A 20982-nucleotide genomic window follows, 5' to 3' on the forward strand; every position below is an offset into this window, starting at 1 on the left:
GTCTTGAGCATTTGTTCTATTTTTGAAATCTTTCTATATCTATAAAGCTTCAATCATTAAGGCTTGACAATTTTTCTCACCAACTAAGCAAATCACATACTATAACTCCTTCATTTTTCAATTAAATGCTCTAAAAGAAAACTTTGACTTTAAATTCTTTTACATGTCTAAGTGTTATAAGCATTATTTCATCAAATTAACCTTCTATTCTAGAGTTTTCACTGTTAATATATTTTTCAAAAACTTTCTAAGTCTATATTAAGTTTTAAATGTTAAATACAATCAGACTTTACTCACGATTTATTTCATCAAAACATAATTTCCTAAAACATTTTAAGAATGATTTGAATATAAAACGTTATCTAAAATTTCGGGAATCGGTTTTCTGAAATTTTTGAATTTTGGTTTTCAAAATTTGTTTTCAGATTGTATTTTTTTATTCCAAAATTAATTTTACGGAATAAAATTTTATTTTTTTCAATTGTATGGAATTTCATTTTTGGAACACAAAAATCTATTTCAATTATTTTTCTCTAAAATGTATTTTCTAATTATGAATTTTAAATTATATTAAAATTTCAAAAATTAACGTGATGTAGGTGAAAAATCATCATGTGCAGAAAGCACGGGCCCAGAAATATCTACCAAAACAGTGATGTGATCCATCAAAGTACAGATTTTCAGCAGAGACCAACGTCCTAAAATGGGGTGGTGGATTTAGTAGAATGTAGATAGAAATTGTTTTTTATTTTCACTAACCGTTAATTTATTTTCTCAAACTGGGGCTTTCCTTGCAGTGCATGTCCCTTCGCATTCCATTTCTCGCCATGGATTCGCCTCTTCCCGTTCATGTTGCCGATGCCGACAACGAGGTAAATTGCGATGCTGAATTTGGAACTTCTTCACTACCAGTAAGATTACTTCCAATGCAATGCTCTTTCATCTGTAGTTGGCTTGCTCAGAGTGTGCTTGTAAAGTTGCATTCAACGTTCGTGTGGTTTTGTATTAATAATTTGCTTTTCAGAGTGATTTACTCAGCGAGGATTGGAAGCAGAAATTAAGCATGCTTTTGAATGATCAGAGTAAGCAAGAGTTGATCTCAAGGGAGAAAAAGGATCGCCGTGATTTTCAGCGAATAGAGGCTTTGGCCAGCAACATGGGGTTGTATAGGTATTTTTCCTATTCCTATTCTCATGGTAACGAGCTTTTGTTTAATTGAAATTATTAGCCTATTCAGAAGTTAGAATTTTAAGTCATCGTCATTTTTTTCTTGTTATTTTTCTCTCTTAGAAGTCTTACCCTGAATTCTCAGAGTTATAATTCTTAACTGCATTTATATATGGCAGCCATATGTATGCGAAGGTTGTTGTTGTCAGCAAAGTCCCTCTTCCAAATTACAGATATGATTTGGACGATAAACGTCCCCTTAGGGAGGTATGTTGACTTGTTACGTCATGTGCTGTTGACTTTTCTGAATCATTTTGTGGATGATAAGCATTGATTGGTTTAGATAAAGTTTCGTACTGCTAATTTTATTTCACTGGAAAACTTACGAGCTCTGTCTTTGAGACACTTTAGTAAAGCTTCATGAATTGGCAGGTGAACCTACCTACTACTGTGTTAAGGCAAGTTGATGGATATCTTCAAGAATACCTAACCCAAAAGTCAAGAAGGAAGGAAAGCTTTTCAGATTTGTGGTGTGCTAGACCACGCGACAGCGGTAGTATTGGTACAGATGAAGGGTTTTTTGAGCCACCTCAGTCACTATCATCCAGTAGGGCTGTAGTGGAGAGAATTCTCTGTCAGAGAAGTTCAGAAATGCGTGATCAGCAAAGAGTTTGGCAGGTCATCTTCACTGAATACAAAATTGTGGCCTTATTCTCCTTTCCAGATAGACTTTATATTCATATTTTATTTTATTTCTTTATGTTTTCTTCATAATTCAGATTTTAAGCATTTTTTTGGCAGCTTCTAAGTCTGTTTGTGTACGATGGTTATACAAACCTTGTCCCTAATCTTCTGCATTCCTTGTAAGATGTTTAAAAGTGTCTTTCTGGGTTGTAAGTGGATAAAATAAATAGAGCTCTTCCCATGATAGTTTTAAGATTTCTATGTGCATTTGCTCCATGTTGTGGGGTTGGTATTATTGCCATTTGTTGTAGTGCTAGGATATATGATAAAAGAAGGTCCATGGAGAGGTATGATGTCGTTTTTTGAAGATGGGATAAAATGTCTTAGGAGATGATCAAAATTTTTATGTGGTGTTGAAACAAGGTTATTAAAATTTTTAGGCCTAATTGCATTTTAGTCCCTTAGATATCGTATCATAATTGTACAATTTTGGTCTCCTAGGTTCTACTTGAACAAATTAGGCCCTCCAATTATCACAATTGTGCAATTTTGGTCTCTCCATCAGTTTTTCGTTAAGTATTTTACAGAATTTTCTGAAGTAGCACTAGATGATGACATGGCAGTTGACATGTTGGCTAACATATATGCTGACAGCTGAATTACACTTTTGGTCCCTCCAGTATCATAACTGTTTAGGAACCAAGATTGAAATTAAGGCATGACAACATTGTGTTAGGAAACATGCCAACATCCTTATCACATCATCAAAATCAGTTAATACTTAATAGAATGACAAAGGAAAGACTGAAATCGCACTATTACAGAACAATGCTTGAAAGAGCCAATTTGCATAATTTGAATATGCAGGACCAAAATCATGTAATTGTGATACTTAAAGAGACTAAAAGTGCAGTTAAGTCAAATTTTTAATTTATCAAAACCTGGTTAGAAAGTCAAAATATAATATTCTTAGTAGTTGACAAGAACAATAGGATGGAATGGAGATCCAACATAACAAATTAATTTTATTTTTCAACAGAAGTCTTAATCATAACTATGTAATGGTAGCTATGAATTTTTTTTTATCAAATCGGTTGTGGAGTAGCATATTTGAAGTCTGGTTGCTAGTTTTCATTGAGGTTGAGTCTAAGCTTTTGGGCAATTCTATTTCTTTATTAGAATTTATAAAATTTGTGCTTATCCGATTCTAGTTTACTTTCTCTTTGAGGCAACCTGTAATTGCTAGGAATCTTGCGCCCAAGGTTGAGCTTAATTTTGGTTGTAATGAGTTAAAAAAAATGCCTTGGTGGCGGTCATTAATTTCTGTATTTTATCCAGGAAACAAAAGTACTGTTTGTGTATGCTTCAGTTAACTGTCCTTTACCATTATCTGTACAAGTTGTACAAGAGAAAAAGTTTTAATTTTAATGTCTTATCTTTCCATTTCAGGAATCTCCAGATGGAAGAAAAATTCTGGAATTTCGTAGCAGTCTACCTGCTTATAAAGAGAAGGAAGCCATATTATCAGCCATATCAAGGAATCAGGTTTGTTGAAATAATATATTTTGTTAATGCTTAGTGACTAACTACACCTTATAGATATTGGAAGCCCCTCTTACTTTCATCATGCTAATTTGTTTGTATTTGATTTTTAAATCTGTTTTTGTGTGTACAGATTTTTTTTACCTTATTTTCTTTTATTATGAGTGTTATAAGGTCCAACAAATGCCAAACCTGAAGGTCAAAATGGATGCACAATCACATTTAGTTTTTATTATTTTATGTTTATTATTGCTTGTGGACCTTTTGTGGGATTTTACTGCAATCCTGCCTTATACACTACCTTCACCGGAAAACAGGGCAATGAGAAATGAAGTTTTCTATTCTTTTATTGTCTTCTGTTATTTTAGAGTAGTGGTAGCTTTAACCTAACACATTGGTGCTTTCATCAATTGTACACATGCCTCCACAAAACCCTTCCATAGACACCAATAACTCTCTCAAAGCCATCCATGAGTTGCTTTACGCTATGCAAGCTCACATGGAGACTCAAGATACTCGTCATCAATCATTAATAACAATCAATGGATGCACCACATGACAATATCTGTGGTAGCATGAATGCTGTCATAGATTAGGTCTCTTCTATATCCCTAATATTTCCACTATTAGCACAAATCCCATCTCCTCTTCAAGCCTGACACCTTTCAAATTTGGGTTATCTCAGTCTCTTGTTGAGCCACACCACCCAACCCCTTACTATTGTTAACCCCTCTTATGGTATGCCTTATTCCTTTGGTTTTGGCCAAACCATGACTTCCAGTGTCTTCTCCTAACCCTCTTTGTCTCCTATCCCTAATCCTACCCTGTCATATAACCCAACCCTCCCAGAATTCCCTAATACCCTTTACCAACCAACTTTCCCATCCCAACCTTGCATCACTATGAGCCCCTAAACTGCAACTGGCCACCTTTGATAATACTAAACCCTTAGACTAGTTATTTCTAGTAGATTAGTTCTTTTCCCTCTACTAAGTTTCCCTTGACCAATGTATCCACATGGCTTCCTTTTACATGTGAGTGTTGTGTCAATTTAGTCAATGTAATTCCTTCACTAGGGTAATATAAATTCATATTTGGTTTGTCTTACAAAAACCACCTAGCATCACTCTTCAAACTTCACTAGTACGACTCAATGGCTGATTTCTAGGCATCGTTTGAAATTTTTGCAAAAGAGTCTTGGGTATACCCACGATGCCATCCTAAATTGTTTCCTTCTAGGCTCATTTTGGATATCATATGTGAACTCGTCATACAATGCCCAATCTCCATTTCTCATGCCATTGGCCTAGCCAAGCTTATCGAAGCCAAATTAAAAGATGCCAAACCATGCAATGTTCACCTCTCACCTCTCATTACCACCACCACCACCACCACTCAATTACTTGCACCCCCTCCCTTCTAATTTGCAACCTCCATTTCCGTACACCACCCTCTTCCACCCCTACCTAATAGATGTCTCATTGTTACTCAATTTTAAGAGTGTCATTGTAATTTATTTTAATAAATAAATAAAATATAATAATGTAATAAATTATTAATAATTATTTTTAAGAATATTTTATTCAATTATCATATTTTATTAGTAGTTGTTAACCATGTAACTAATTTCCTTTACAATTTACTATGCTTATTTTTTATAGTAAGAAATTACAATTTAAAAATATATTTAATTATATTTTAATCTATTAAAATTTATAGAACTATGATAAATTAGTAATAATTTAATATTTGTGATTGTTTAATATTAGTAATTGTTATAATAGGTATTAAATATAGGTAGAAAGTAGTTCTATTGGAAAGATGCTATATGTTTTACCTATGAGTTGTTCACTTATTAGCATTAAGTACCTAGATATAGCCTTTTTCTTGTACCTTTTGGTGTTCTTGATGTAATTTTCCTCTATGAATAACAAAGAATAGTTGAGAGATAATCAATCACCTAAGCTCTTTTTATCATATTTTCAGTCTTAAGTTGGTATCAATGCGGGTCGATCCCAATCTGCTAGTTTTGTGGTTGTTCGCCGTTGTCTCTCCCTAGTCTTTGTTTTTGTACAACGAACACTTAATTTGGTTAATCTCATTGAGATACAATGAATACATTGCATTTTGTTGTCGATTGCTGCTGTCGGCTACTTTTTTCTCCAACGACCATCAAATGCGTCTTGCCATGCAACGTCCAACCCATTTGGTCACGTCCCCTAATTCTCCGCCATCCGTAGCGTGTCAGCTCCATCGCTGCAGCTCGGCGCGTGAAGGTCACGTGCCACCTTCCTGTCAACAAAACAACTAAGCGTCTACAAGGTTCGCTGTTTGTCCTTTTTTTGACCCTTGTTTCTTCGATTTGAAGTTCGCTAGCCAAGCACAACCTTTCACTAGTTTGTCAAAAGGTTGCATCTCTCGAATGTCCATGGATAATTGACTTAGGTGCTTTCAATCACATTTTTGTTAATGCTTCCTTATTTTCTTCCATTTCTCGTCCTAAAATTTCTCATGTTATTATTGAGAATATTAAGCCTAACTCAACCTCACAAAACCAACTTCTAAGGTGAGGTTTGCACCCACTTATAGACTATAGTTTGACTATATCTCTAGTCGATGTGAGATCTCCAACACACCCATTCACATCAAGGACTAGAGATCTTGAGTATGGGACTTGATATTTGTGAGTGATTTGATAGTGGGTGGTACCATAGACCCAACAAACTTCAATAGGGTAAACTCTAATGCCATCTTAGAAACTAGATTTTATGCCTAACTTAACCTCACAAAACCAACTTGTAAGGTGAGGTTTACACCCATTTATATATTATAATTTAGTTATATCACTAGTCATATATGGAATCTCTAAGAAAATGTTAGTGGGGATAACATGGTAAAGGAATTGATGATTTTGAAGAAAAGGAAGATGGTTACAAGATTGATGGAAAAAGGAAAGTAAAAGGGATAGAGGGTCTTTTAATTTTTAAATATTACAATTGCGGTTAAAAACTGTCACTATGTTAATTATGCATGCCAAAGTAGTCTACAAAACAACAGTTTTTAACCTCTATTATGTTAAAATTATTAACAACACTCGTACTAATGAAAGTATCATTATGCTAGCGGTAAACGGAGATAGCGAAAAAGGAGGAGAATAGGAGGCAATGCAAAATGTGATGATGGTGTGTGCGGCGACGTGGCAGAAATCCTAAGCTCCATGTTTGATTAGCTATGTGACGACTCCATGACTTAGAGTGTGGCGGCCTTATGACTTAAAGTGGTGTGTGTGAAACCCTAATAATTTAAAAAAGATGCAATAAAACCCTGAAATGAATTGGGCAATGCCGTACCCAGTGCAATTGAAATGTTATAATATCCTATACACAGCAGCCAGTACCCATGGCTTAGAGTGGTGTGTGTGGAACCCCGATAATTTGAAAAAAGATGGAACAAAACCCTAAAATGAATTGGGCCATACCATACCCGTGCAATTGAAATATTATAATATCCTATACACAGCAGCCAATACCCATGACTTAGAGTGGTGTGTGTGGAACCCTAATAATTTAAAAAGCTGCAGCAAAACCCTCAAATAAATTGTATTACAGTTATATTTTTGTATTTTTTAAAATTATCTATATGTATATATTAAATTTCTTTTGATCGCAATGCATCCATTATAACATGTTATGGTTTCCGTTATAACTTTATAAAGGATTTGCGGGATCCCTGATATTTTCCGTTTTCCAATATTGATAATACTGCTTTAACATTGTCAAAGACTAATTGAACTTTTTAAAAGATAAGGACCAAACTAAATCTAATTGAAATGATAAAAGACTAAAAGTTAGATAGTCTTACGAATTTTAATTGTAGTATAATATATATACTAAACAAATATTTATTTATCGTCTTATTCATTTATATGTAAGTAAACATTTATCCTTTGCAAATGTCTGTGTTATTTCTAATGTTTACATTACTTCTAACGTTTTTCTTTGTTGAAATCTGTTTTCTTATGGTCAGTGTGTTAAACAATCTTTATAAAGTTGTTGAGTGAATGTTAGATGTATACCTCAAGATGCTTCAACGAGTCACATATTCCATCTAACTTGATAATTATATCATTGAAAAGTAGAACGTGCTTTGTAGTATTAATTTGAATCTTTTTAATACTTGGCTTCTCAAATACAATTTTAATTATTATTTACATACTTTTCAGGTACTTATCATTTCGGGTGAAACAGGTTGTGGAAAGACAACACAAGTTCCACAGTTTATCCTAGAATCTGAGATAGAATTACTTCGTGGAGCTGTGTGTAATATTATTTGCACACAACCAAGACGCATTGCAGCAATTTCTGTTTCTGAAAGAGTTGCCTCTGAAAGAGGAGAGAAATTGGGTGAAACCGTGAGTTTTACAAAGACAATTACTTTTAATAACTGTTTCAATGTAATCATTTTCTTTATTTAGTATGTTGGAATTTAGAGTTTCCATCTATCCTTTCTTTGACTTCTTTTGTGAAAGGTTGGATATAAAGTTAGACTTGAAGGCATGCGAGGGAGAGATACCCATGTTCTCTTTTGCACCACAGGCATCTTATTAAGAAGATTACTAGATGATAAAAACTTAAAAGGCATAACTCATATTATTGTTGACGAAATTCATGAGCGTGGGATTAATGAAGGTATATTTCTGAACTTGATTGTATATTTTTGGGTTTTTGGAAGATTTTTTATGATAAATGCTATTGCAATTTATTTTTTTCTTTGTGACAGATTTTCTGCTTGTTGTCCTTAAAGATCTTCTAGCTTGCAAACCAGAACTGAAACTGATTTTAATGAGTGCTACCCTTGATGCCGAGCTCTTCTCTTCATATTTTAATAGTGCTTCAACTATGAAGATTCCGGTATGTTAAATAAAATGAATGACAGCTTGTTTATGTTGTCAAACTTGACCCACTAATCCCTAACCCTATAAAGGGCAAATCAAATCTATCCCTGAAAAACTCAGGACAAATGAAGGCTGATACTAGAAAATTGTCCCAAGTATAACATGAGATCTAGTGTCCAACTCAAGAAGTTTTTCAACATAATGATTACTCTCTTTAAAAATATGTGAAAAATGAATACACAGTATTACTATTTACAAAACAATTCAACCATCTACTACGAAGATCCCAAAGAATAATAGAAGTATTAGTCCAAGCTTGAATAACAAGTTGAGAATCACACTCAATTCAAAGATTAGTCCAACCTTTGGAGATAGCAACTTCCATAGCTAGAATCACACCTAGCACTTCAGCATATAAACATTATGAACACCAATATTTGAAGAGAAACAACCCAAAATGGAAGCATGATTACCTCTAAAAGCACCCGTACAACCAGAAACACAAGAGAACCTTTAGTCGTCTCATTATTGCATTTAAGCTAATGACAAAGAAGAGGTAGCCAAAAAATATTAATAGAGGACACAAGCTTCTATTTGTCCTGTTCCTTCCTTTTCTACCACTCCTACTATATAAATAAGGATGACGAAGAGCCTGTTGAAGAGAGAGGAGAGGAGCTTAATGCTATGTTTGTTTAGGGTGATTTGTGGGCTGAGAAACACACTGTATTGTAGCAGTTTGTTTAGGGTGATTAGAACTGATTTGTGAGGAAAGAAAGTGAGGGTTGAGAAGATTTGCGTGGAAAAATAGTGTATGGGAGTGAGATGACCATTTTGTCCCTTCATGAATATGTGAATTTATGTGCATGTTGTGTCTTTTGTCTTATTCATCACAAATGAAAAATTGCACCAGGGTTGCACGGTGCACTTTTTAATCAAATTTGGCATTACAATATTTGGTTCACAAAAAGACAAAGAGTAGTGCCCAAGTAAGAACTTATGCATTATTTTATGTTAGCACAGTCATAAGAAAATTAAAAAACATTTTAAATAAAATTTAAAGTGATGATACATCAAATCTCTACCTCTTGTCCATCCAGTCTTACACCATAGCCTCTTTTCAATGATTTTGTACGTCCCGTGACTTCACTCTTGGCTGCATGCATCAAACATCCTTACACAATAAACTCCACACCATAACTCACATAAACACAGAAATTGCCACGACCACTAGAGGTTTGGAATCCGCAAGCGTTGGGGTCACTCTTAAACTGAACCAAACTGAGAATTTTCACTTTCCAGCTAGCATTTGGAGGCACATTTTAAACCAAGTAAGAAGTCTACTGTTGTGTTGCATGGATTTATGAATTTTTGTTTTTGTTTTATTTTTTTTATTTGATGGGGGACATTGAAGTTGTATGACGGTCATACTATGACCTCCTTTGATGTTGGTTAATATAATTGTATGGTACGTTGAAACTAATAAAAACAAAATAGGTTTCTGCATGGTTGCATGCTTCCACCATTAATTCTTCAAAAACCATGGAGTTTCTCTCCTCCAACACCTCTTGAGTTGATCTAGATCCTTTCAACTTGCGAAGGTTATCAATCACCACTACAAAAATCAATCAGAAGAATTACTGAACTAGTTGTCTTTGTATGCTTCCGTTGCGTTATGACTCTTTGGTTAAGGATACCATGATCATTTGTAGAAGTAAGCCAATGCTATCCCCACTAAAAATAAATCTTAACGGAAAAAACTTGACTTCCAGTAATGTGTTTTTTTATGGCAATTAGTTGAACAAGATGTCTTGGAGATATTCAGATCCTTTAAGACAGATTGTCCTTTATGAAAGGCCCAAAATATTTTTACTGATGACATTCAACATCCTTTTTTATTGCAACTAAAAGTGTAGCCTAACTCTGGTCTTGTAAACAAACAAAATCTTTGGTAAAAATAACACAATCAAGCGAACGAGTTAGACTACTAATGGATAATAAGTTGAAGGGAGACCCAAGAACATAAAAATCATTATCAATAGACAAGGAAGGAAGGAGATGAATAGTACCAACACCCTGGGATGAGACCTTAGAGCCATTGGTCATGGTAACAAATGGTAAATAACCAAAGGTAGGCAAAAAGAGAAAATATTTATTACTAGTAATTTGATTTGTGGCAGCTAGAGAACCCAATGACCAATAGAATTAGAGTGAGTGAGGCCAACAAAAGTTATGAAAATCCTCATACCATTTAAGAAATTCATTAAAAGTAGTATGCTAGCTTGGGGTATCAAATGAAGTAGAGTCCACAGTAGAAGGTTGCACAAGAGCAATTTAGGCAACTACAACAGATCTAGGAGGACGACCATGTAAGGCATAACACTTGTCACTTTTGTGGCTAATTTTGACACAATGATCACACTTATGACGCCCTTTGCATAGATGAACATTGACATAATTAGTATAAATAGATGGATCAAGCATAGTGGGAGTGGAAGAAGCCATATATGACAAGACTAGATCTAGTCGTTGGCCAATTGGCGACAACATCGACGAAGGCGGCGACAATGATGGCGACTCCAACTTCGACTGCGAGGAGGCGGTGGGGCGGCGACTGGAAAACTCCGGTGAAAAATGGTTTCACTAGAAAAAAAATTGTGCCCTAACCCTATGCTCTAGATATCATTATAAGATGACAATAATATCTAAAAATATCTAACAATGCACTTTGGTGTTGGGACACGATCTCCTTCTCCACGCTCTTATATTGGGATGGGAAATTTAAGAGGGTAATTAATTTTTTAGAGTATTTCAAATGCTTTGTGACAATATTTTGTTTGGATTAGGAATTTTAAAAGAAATTGAAATTCTAGAATTTCATTAGAGTAATTGGATTTCTTAAAATTAGATAATTTTAAATTCTACCTAAAAGTATGAATTTGAAAATCTTCAAATTCATGTTTTTCCCATACGGTGCTATTAGCTTGACTAAGACTGAGGCACTACTGGGATTACTACTTTTCGGTTGATTTAAGTTGTTAGATTTTTTTTTGTAGACTACTATTATTTATTATGCGATATTAGTTGACTTTTATCGACCAATGTTAGGGAGACTATTGTTGTTGTCGTGATTATTTTTTTGTCGATGTTTGCAGTGATTTTTTTTATCATCAAAGATGTTTTTTTGTCAATAATTTACCATGATTTCTTTTCTAATGTTAATTTGAAAACTTTCAGTCAACATTAATTAGGATTATTTTTTACCGATGTCAATTGGGAAAATTTTCAACTGATATTGATAAAAAAGTCGGTAAAAAAACTCCAACCGTCAACATTCTAAAATAATCTTGATCAATGTCATCCTATATAATTGTAGTCGAACTTAAAAGAATTTTGGTTAACATCAATTGGATTATTTGACCGAAAAGTAACATCATTCAAGATCGACAACAAAAGATTATCAATATTGATATTAAGAAGTGGACTTTAAACTTAACTCAAAATGTCATTGTCTCTAGTCGATGTGGGATCTCCAACACCTTTCCCTCATGCCGAGACCCTCAAATTCGTGCGTGGAACTATATATTCATGGGTGGTCCGATAGTGACCAATAGCGGGTGACATGATAAGTCCAACAAACTCTCGTTATGATAAATTCTAAATAACTCTGATATCATATTAAGAAGTGGACTTTAAGGTGAGGTTTTCACTCATTTATATACTATGAAGGGTCTTCATCTCTAGTTGATGTGAGATCTCCAACACAGTCTCTTCTTACGTAACTTTTTTTTTTATCAGCAAATAATGAAATTAAATTAAGAGGGATACAAAAGGGGTATCCCAACTCTTCTTATGTAACTACAAGTATCTTTTGCAAAGCCTCTCCTGCTTTGTGACAACTTAGCATTGTTTCCCTGTCTGACAATCCCATTCTTCATTTAAAAAGTAGACATGATCAACATTTCCTTTTTCAGAGATAAATTTTTGAACACAAGTCTATTGGTTCAACACATTCCAACTCTTGATCAGAATGCAAGTATTTTCATCTAATCCCTCTCTTATAATTCTGGCACCATGTGACAAAGTCAGTGTTTGATAAGTTTCCATTATTAGAGACAGTGCATTTACACTAAATTGTAATTTCACTTCCATCTAATCTGTAACATAGTTCAGAGAGAATTTTGAGAGAAAATTTACATGCTTTGATGAATAAATCAGTTGGTTGCATAGATCAGTTACATTAAAGTATTTATGCAGGGAAACTAGTAACGAGCTCTATCTAACTAGTGAGAGCTGTCAAAGACAGCTTACACATTGCAGTAGAGTATAACATACTGTTACAAGTTAGTTTGTTTTGGCAGTTAGATGGTGACTCAGCATTGAGTCACTCAGTGTACACTGTACACCTATATAAAGCTTATTGCTCTGTACTCTATTTTGTGAAATCATTTACAGATTTAGCCTAGTCTTATTTCTCTATTTTCTCTGAATTCTATTAAACTGAGCAATATTATTTGATGTGACCGGAGGTACTACTTTATTTTTATTTGATGCAACCGACATTACTATTTTGGACTAAAAACTAAAAGTTTCCCATTCTTATTGGTCGGGGATGGTTTAGGGTTTTACATATCCTGTCAGAACTCATTTTTTGGAGGATATTCTGGAAATGTCGGGCTACAGATTGACTCCTGAAAATCAATTTGATGACTATGGTCAAGAAAGGATTTGGAAAATGGACAAACAGGTGCCAAGAAAGAGGAAAAGCCAATTATCTTCTTCTGTGGAGGTACTTAAAAATTCTAAAGATACAGTTCTCAAACCTTGCCATGTATTTATTAAGTTCTTTCTGAAAAATATGATCAGGATGTATTAAGAGCTGCTGATTTCAATTATTACAGTCTGCAAACAAGGGAGTCTTTATCTTGTTGGAATCCTGACTGTATCGGTTTTAACCACATAGAGTATATTCTGTGCAATATATGTGAGGATGAAAGACCAGGTTCCATTTTGGTTTTCATGATTGGATGGGATGATATAAATGCTCTGAAGGAGAAGCTCCTAACACATCCTGTCTTGAGTGATCCAAACCGAGTTTTGTTGCTGATGTGCCATGGCTCAATGGACAGTTTGGAGCAGGTAATGGCTTGTCTTTGTACACTGCTAGTGTTTACTCACTAATTGTACTTATTTTCTGCATTATTATTTATTTGGCACTTTTTTAATCAAAGGAAAAGAATGCTGTAGCATCAGCATACAAGATTTATTAGGCATTCTGCTGCCGTAATACATATAATTTTGTCATTGAAGAAAATAAGCGTAATGATTTTGTCCCCAAGCATCATATTTATTTAATAACAGAAATTATTGTGTGCATAGTGCTGATAATAAAGGAAAAAACTTGTACTTATGTAGTTTACCCTCATGCTTACAAGTAATTTCTTGATAAACTATAACTTGAACAATGAGAGAGAGAAAAGAAATATTCTATTAATCACAATCATGATGATTAGATTCTCAACTCCTCTATTTGTAATAATCACACTCTTAAAAAACGAAATAAAAATCTGTTGAAATGATTGTGTAGATTTTAGGGATATTTTTCCTTATTACTATGGAGATATTAGGATATTTCTATCCCATAATCCTTATTTACAACATTATATATATTGAATACCCAGAGGTTAATGTTTGAAGAACCTAAAGATGGAGTACGGAAAATAGTGCTAGCAACAAATATTGCTGAAACGAGTATCACAATCAATGATATTGTTTTTGTCATCGACTGTGGGAAGGCAAAAGAATCTTCATATGATGCACTGAATAACACACGTTGTTTGCTTCCCACTTGGATCTCTAAGGTTTCAGTTCAACAAGTAAGCTTATATTATAATTTTATGTCATTGTTAGTAATCATTATATTTAACATGTTCTATATTACTTGAAACTTGAAAGCATTTTTTATTCCTGATGTCTGATATATAATACTGGGTTCATTTATTTCAATTAACTTTTAATAGAAACTTTTGGAAACTTTTTCTTATAAGTTTAGTTGTCTGAGTTTTATATTTGTAGGAATTGTTGCATTAGCTTAGTCATAAAGCTATATGGGCTGGTCGAAGTTCTTTTTTTGGAATGGGGGAGGAACCAGAAAACATGACATTTGTGTTACATGATTATATGGTTAATGTTTGACTACCTGTACATCAGGTTTTTCTATTACAATTTTGGTTTTGAATAACTTTTGTTTACAGGATTGCGGGTATAATATTTAGTTAGAGACTTGTATGGAAAGATTTGTTAGTGATCTCATATCAACTAAAGATATAACTAAACTAAAGTTTTTTGAGGTGAAGTTAGACAAAAAATCCACTTTAGAATAAGATTCAAATACAGAGAAAGGCTAACGACATAACTAATAATGACCTAGAATTCACTTAAAAACTTTGGCTAAAATATCCCTTTAGTCCTTAAAATATGGGTAAAATTTTATTTTAGTTTCCCGAAGATGAAAGTGATTTTCAGTCTTTCAAATTTAAAATAATTTTAGTCCCTCAAATTTGAAAGTCATTTTCTAGTCCTCCAAATTAAATGATTCTTGGAGTCCCTAAAATTCAAATTGTTTTTTTAAGTCTTCTAACTTTTTGGTTTTCAAAATTGACGTTATTGTTGGAGTAACTAGAACAATTTGAGAAATATGATTCGAAATGGTTTTTGAAATATCTCTCACTTTAATTCTCCCCTTCTATTTCTCGTTCTTCCCCTCTCCTAATTATTGTTGCTTGGATGTTTGGTATTACTATTACAATGTAGTTTTTCTTTTATCTTCTTTCTTTATTACTCTGTCACATTGTCATTTATGAAGTTTTCACTAAAGTTTTATTTTGAGATTAAAGTAAGGTTACCTGTGACTAGAATTGTGTATACAGTTGTTTCATTTTGCTTTACTAGATGTTGGGGGGGTTTTAAATTATACGCAAACTTATCTTAAAACATGATCTGATAATTTAGATATTGGAGGTTTAAAATTGTGACCAATTGTTTCTCTAAAATTGTTAGCCACGCATGTAGACTTTTTAATGACAACTTTGTGAGTTATTTTTAAATTAGACAACTAAAAAATCATGTTTAAACTTAGCAGAACTAAAATATCACTTTTAAATTTGAGGGACATAAAAACCACTTCTAAAATGATAGATGACTCAAATTTTAGGGATTAAATTTAGCCAAAATTTAATAAAGTGAATTTTAACATTATTATTTTTGTTATGTGTCATTCTTGACGTGCATGTTAATAGCCACGCCAGTAACGAGTATTACGTTGTTACTTCCAAAGGACAAAAAACACATTCTGAAATTTAGGGACATAAAAAACGAATTTTCAATTCTAAAAAATAATGACCCAAATTTGAGTGATTAAAAACATTTAAGCCTTGATTTTTGTTCTTTTGGAACCAATAATCTGAATGATAATTTTTAGGCTGAGCTATATTTTTTCTCCGACAATTATGTGATATTTAGCTTATGCTTTGGGATTGAATAATTTGCTAGTGCTATCTCGATATGATCTATAACTGTTAAGTCTTACAGATTAGGTGGAAATTGTCATCATCATATTTGGTTTGCAATGTGCCGGTTTTTATGTTTTAATGAGAAAACTGCAATCAAACAAATGGTCATGGTTCAAAACTGCAATTACCTACTAATTAACCATTTGACCTTTCAAAGATTTTATTCTGTCCTACCACCACTTAACGTTTTGTTTTTCTAGAGAAAAGGAAGAGCTGGTCGTGTTCAACCTGGAGAATGTTATCATCTCTATCCTAGATGTGTATATGATTCTTTCAAAGAGCATCAGTTACCTGAAATTTTGAGGATGCCCTTGCAATCTCTCTGTCTGCAAATCAAAAGTTTGAAACTAGGAAGTATATCTGAGTTCTTGTCTAGGGCTTTACAGGCTCCCGAGATACTTGCGGTAATGATATACTCAATGCTCTAATTTTGTGTTATAATTTTATCTCTAATTCTTGCACAGTATTTTTGTTATATTTGAAATATATTCACTTATTTATTTGTTTTTAGCACAGTATTTTTGTTATATTTGAAATATATTCACTTATTTATTTGTTTTTTATTACTGGTATTTAATTTGTGTCTCACTGTAGTTTCCCCTTCTTTTTCATAGGTACAAAATGCAATTCAATATTTAAAAACAATTGGAGCTCTGGATAAGAATGAGAATCTGACTATTCTAGGTTGGTTGGCCATTATCAGGCATGAAAAATCTGCTAACTAATTATTTTCCTTTAAATTATAGTTTCAGTTGGTTTATCAATTGTCAGGGCGCCAGTTGACAGTGCTTCCAATGGAACCCAAACTTGGCAAGATGTTGATATTTGGTGTTATCTTCAATTGCCTGGATCCTATATTAACTATTGTTGCTGGCCTTAGTGTTAGAGATCCTTTTCTAACACCTTTGGATAAAAAAGATGTAAGTTTTTTTCTATTTTAATGACCTAGAATTTTTAGATTTGGGTGTTGAAATGATGTAAGTTGTCTGGTGATATTTACTGTCAGATAAAAAAGACAAGGTCTTGCAAATGTTGTTTTTTTTATGTATTTTGGATGAGAATTACACTAATTAGATGTGAAGAATGTCTTTCTTCATGGAGCTTTAGAAGAAGTGTGAATGACATGACATGATTATGGCAATGATGAAATGGAGAAATTGGCTTTAAAGGAAAAAGTGGTGGCCAACTTTAAAATGAAAGACCTGGTAAAACTTAAGTATTTCTTAAAAATAGATGTTGCTTATATTCCAAAAGGGGGGATTTTCTTATCCCAAAGAAAATGTGTACTTGATCTTCTGAAAAACAGGTAAGCTGGGTTGTAGAACCTCAAGTTCCTATTGAGTAGAATCATAGAATTCGAAGTGAAGAGAGATCTCCTGTAGAAAAAAATCCAATATCAAAGATTGATAAGAGAACTTATTTAAATATCACACACCAGACCAAACATTGCTCATGCAAATAGTGTGGTAAGTTAGTTTATGCATGATCCAAGAGAAAGACACATGCAAGTAATTGACAAAAATCTCCAATACTTGAATTGAATTCAAGCCTAGGAAAGGGGGATATTCTTCAGGAAAAAGATATTTTGACCCTGAAGATATATAGTGATGCAAACTATGCAGGTCTTGTTACTGACAGTAAATAAAAATCTGGGTACTATATGTTTCTAGGAGAAAGTCTAGTGACTTGGAGAAGCAAAAAACAGGATAGAATATCCCGCATTAGTGCAAAGGCTGAATTTTGAGCCCTTGCTCAAATGTGTATGAAGGACTCTGGATGAAGATCATACTTGATGACCCTTTGTTATTTGATTTATCAGACTTGATGAAGATCATACTTGATAAACATACTCTGAATTTTGAGCCCTTGTTATTTGATTTATCAAATTTATTTCTTGCAGCTTGCACAGGCAGCAAAGTCTCAGTTTTCCCATGATTACAGTGATCATCTTGCCATTGTGAGGGCCTATGATAGCTGGAAGGATGCCGAGATAGACAATGCTGAGCATGATTACTGCTGGAAAAATTTTCTTTCTCCACAATCCATGAAAGTTATTGATGCCCTTCGTGTGGAATTCTTATCCCTGCTCAAAGATATTGGATTAGTTGATAGAAACATGACCAGTTGCAATGCATGGAGCTATGATATGTATCTCATTCGAGCAGCTATTTGCTATGGCCTATATCCTGGAATCTGCTCGGTTGTGGTATGTTCTTCAACACTTCATAAATGTTATATGTTTATTGTAGATTTTCTGGTGTCTATACTGTATTTAGTCCATACTTTTGTCATGCGTATGGTGCAATTTCATTTGCAGCATAAGGATAATTCATTTTCTCTGAAAACAATGGAGGATGGCAAAGTGCTCCTACATTCGGTTAGTCCATTCAAATCATTATAATTTACTTCTGGCATTAAAACTGAATAAATACTTAAGTTTTATGTGCTATCTTTTGAGTTTTGTTTGTTGTTTTGATCCTGATTCAATGTTTGTTTTATTTTACTAGAATTCAGTGAATGCCCGGGAAACTATAATTCCATATCCATGGCTAGTTTTTAATGAGAAGATAAAAGTGAACTCTGTATTTCTCCGTGACTCAACAGCTGTGCCTGATTCTGTGGTACTTCTTTTTGGTGGGAGCATCTCAAAAGGTGATACTGTAAGTTCCTTCTGATTCTTTTAATGGTTCTCATGTTTAGTCTAATCGTCTATAAAATGTTAAGATTTCAAATTATCCTCTAGTTTTTAAACCTATGCTGATTTACGGAAATTCCTTTCTTTCTTGCAGGATGGTCACTTGAAAATGTCGGGAGGATATTTGGAGTTTTTTGTGAAACCTGCTGTTGCTGACATGTACCAGAGTATAAGGAAAGATCTTGACAAACTCATTCATAGTAAAGTAGGTGCAAATTGGTTTCATTCCTCTGCCAACTTTACCTTAATATTCGAGTCATGCAACTGTAAGAGGAAAAAGAAAACATTGAAGGTAGAAGAGAAAGTCATTTTTAAAATAATACCGTAATACCGAACCCTATAACAAGCAGGAACCTGTCCTGCTTCAGTAAAGTCTAAAAAATTGATTTTTCTTCACATCCACAAACCATTAGTACTACCGCCAACACCACCATAGCGGTCATGAAAAACAAAAACGTTAAATCTACATGTTATAATAAAATTGTGATCAAGTTCTATACCATGTGAAACTAGAAGAGAAGGGAAAAACTTCTGGCATTGCAAGTGTGACTTCTCTGTCACTGTTTTCTCATTTTATCGAGAGCTTCACTACAAAGTTCTTGACTAGCTAGCTGCACTGATGTATTCCCCCGGTCTTGAATGTAAAAAAGAAAAACCCAAGATAAATCTTAGAGGGAGAGTAATTCGACACTTGAATGCTTTGAATAGGAAGTCTCAAACCCTATCGGAGGTAACCTATATTGCAATAGTATCATTAATTATACTGATTTTATTTTAGAAATAGACATTTTACCTAAGCTACATTTTCTTGAAATTTGATATAAAAAATGAAAGAGGTATTAAAAATAAAACCCTAATTAAATATCTACTTCTTCAAAAGGCAGCCGCTGTGGCAACATCTTCTTTTGGTGGTTTTTGTTGGACCAACCTGCAATGATTGTAATTTCTATTTAAAATTATTTTTTGCAGTTACAATTCCCGCAGATGAGCATACACTCATTCCATGAGCTCTTATTTGCTATACGGTTGCTGATTTGCACTGACAAATGTGAAGGAAGATTTGTATTTAGTTGCCAGCTCCTTAAACCATCAATGATGGCAGTGCAACAAGCATTGGTTTCAAGAACAGACAGTGGACCCGGGGGTGATAATACTAAAGGTCAGCTTCAAACATTGCTGACACGAGCTGGATATGGTGCACCCTTCTACACCACTAAGCAATTGAAGAATAATGAGTTTCGGGCTACAGTTGAGTTTAATGGAGTGCAGATAATGGGCCAACCATATAGCAACAAGAAGAATGCAGAAAAAGATGCTGCGGCTGAGGCACTGCAGTGGCTTATGGGTAGAATACAAACAGGGAATGAGGATACCAATCACATGACAATGTTGCTGAAGAAAAGTAAGAAAGATCATAATTGAGCAATGAAACATGAAGATGAGCTTTATAGAATGAAAATATGGATCAAACACAAATCTTGTTAACAAACAAACACCACCGCATCTTCAGCGAGCACCATTCTCGGGTCCTCGTGGTCAGCTTTGTTCTCAACTGCTTATCCCCATAGTTCCTTCCTCAACCCACCAATTGTCTTGAATAGACAATTGCAATTTTGTTATGCCACTCAGCAACATGGGCCTAATGCACCTTTATGTATGCACTTGTTAGGACCCTTTACCTACATCACCGAGAAAATTTAGAGGTGTATAATAATATAATATGTTAAATTTGTGAGAATTTATCTGCACAAAAATTATCAAGTATCATATTTTACCAATAAGTTGTCTTTTGTTTTGTTGTTTAGAAAATCTGTAATTTCCTTTATATATTTAATGCACACTGTCTATATAGAAAGCATTACATTCTCCCATAAACGTTTCTTGTTTTATTAGAATCTCTTCTAATTGGCTTAATTTTACTTTGAGAAATGATAGTTTGACAACTATGAGAGTTGTGAGATGTGATTGATTTAGATATAAATATATATAATAAAGAATAAATTTGTAATTAAATGATATAAAAAAATTAAAATAATAATATTGAGAGTTGTAATGTGGTTGTATAAAAAAGTATGATTGTCAATATATTACTCTTTTACTTTTGGCAATTCAAGGTTAAAATTGCACAAGTTCAGTATTCAAAGTATCAAATTTGTATGATTTTAGTCCTTTCATCAATCTTCCATTTAACACATTTTGTTGATGTCACTTTGAATGATAATGTGGTAGCTGATGTGTTGCCTAACAAATATGCTGATATGACTTAATTGAACTTTTGGTCCCTTATTATTGATGGTTGAGAGGCCTAAAAGTGTAATTTGTAATGGCCCAAAACTTCTTAAAAGTCGGATAACAAATATATATATATATATATATATATATATATATATATATATATATATATATATATATATATACACACAAAAATACTA

The 20982-nt window shown here is 33.6% G+C and overlaps 1 protein-coding gene across 5 annotated transcripts; it reads left to right on the forward strand.

Moving 5' to 3' along the window:
- The first annotated feature begins 582 nt into the window (after positions 1 to 582).
- On the forward strand, positions 583 to 20359 carry LOC137806267 (DExH-box ATP-dependent RNA helicase DExH5, mitochondrial-like). 5 transcript variants are annotated; one of them, XM_068606280.1, is made up of 20 exons: positions 646 to 708; positions 798 to 872; positions 1025 to 1170; positions 1347 to 1434; positions 1600 to 1845; positions 3301 to 3396; positions 7616 to 7804; positions 7922 to 8081; positions 8173 to 8303; positions 12906 to 13073; positions 13151 to 13423; positions 13966 to 14160; positions 16056 to 16259; positions 16470 to 16539; positions 16627 to 16775; positions 17756 to 18061; positions 18173 to 18232; positions 18363 to 18515; positions 18645 to 18755; positions 19520 to 20359. In XM_068606280.1, exons 2-20 carry the CDS (start codon positions 801 to 803, stop codon positions 19970 to 19972), a joined length of 3270 nt encoding a protein of 1089 aa, XP_068462381.1. In that variant the 5' UTR covers positions 646 to 708; positions 798 to 800; the 3' UTR covers positions 19973 to 20359. The 5 variants fall into 5 exon arrangements, with proteins under 5 accessions (XP_068462380.1, XP_068462381.1, XP_068462379.1 ...); XM_068606278.1 differs by having other exon boundaries at positions 691 to 708; positions 798 to 911; XM_068606279.1 differs by having other exon boundaries at positions 583 to 872.
- The last annotated feature ends 623 nt before the right edge of the window (positions 20360 to 20982 follow it).

Source organism: Phaseolus vulgaris, chromosome 3, assembly GCF_000499845.2.
Source record: "Phaseolus vulgaris cultivar G19833 chromosome 3, P. vulgaris v2.0, whole genome shotgun sequence".
Taxonomy (NCBI): Eukaryota; Viridiplantae; Streptophyta; class Magnoliopsida; order Fabales; family Fabaceae; genus Phaseolus; species Phaseolus vulgaris.

What these genes read in the sequence shown, in the direction of transcription:
- LOC137806267 (XM_068606278.1), top strand. Translation starts at nt 801, where the DNA reads ATGTCCCTTCGCATTCCATTTCTCGCCATGGATTCGCCTCTTCCCGTT. An exon ending in ATCAGCAAAGAGTTTGGCAG is followed by an intron (nt 1,846 to 3,300) that starts GTCATCTTCACT and finishes TTTCCATTTCAG; the next exon opens with GAATCTCCAGATGGAAGAAA. An exon ending in ACAAACTCATTCATAGTAAA is followed by an intron (nt 18,756 to 19,519) that starts GTAGGTGCAAAT and finishes TATTTTTTGCAG; the next exon opens with TTACAATTCCCGCAGATGAG.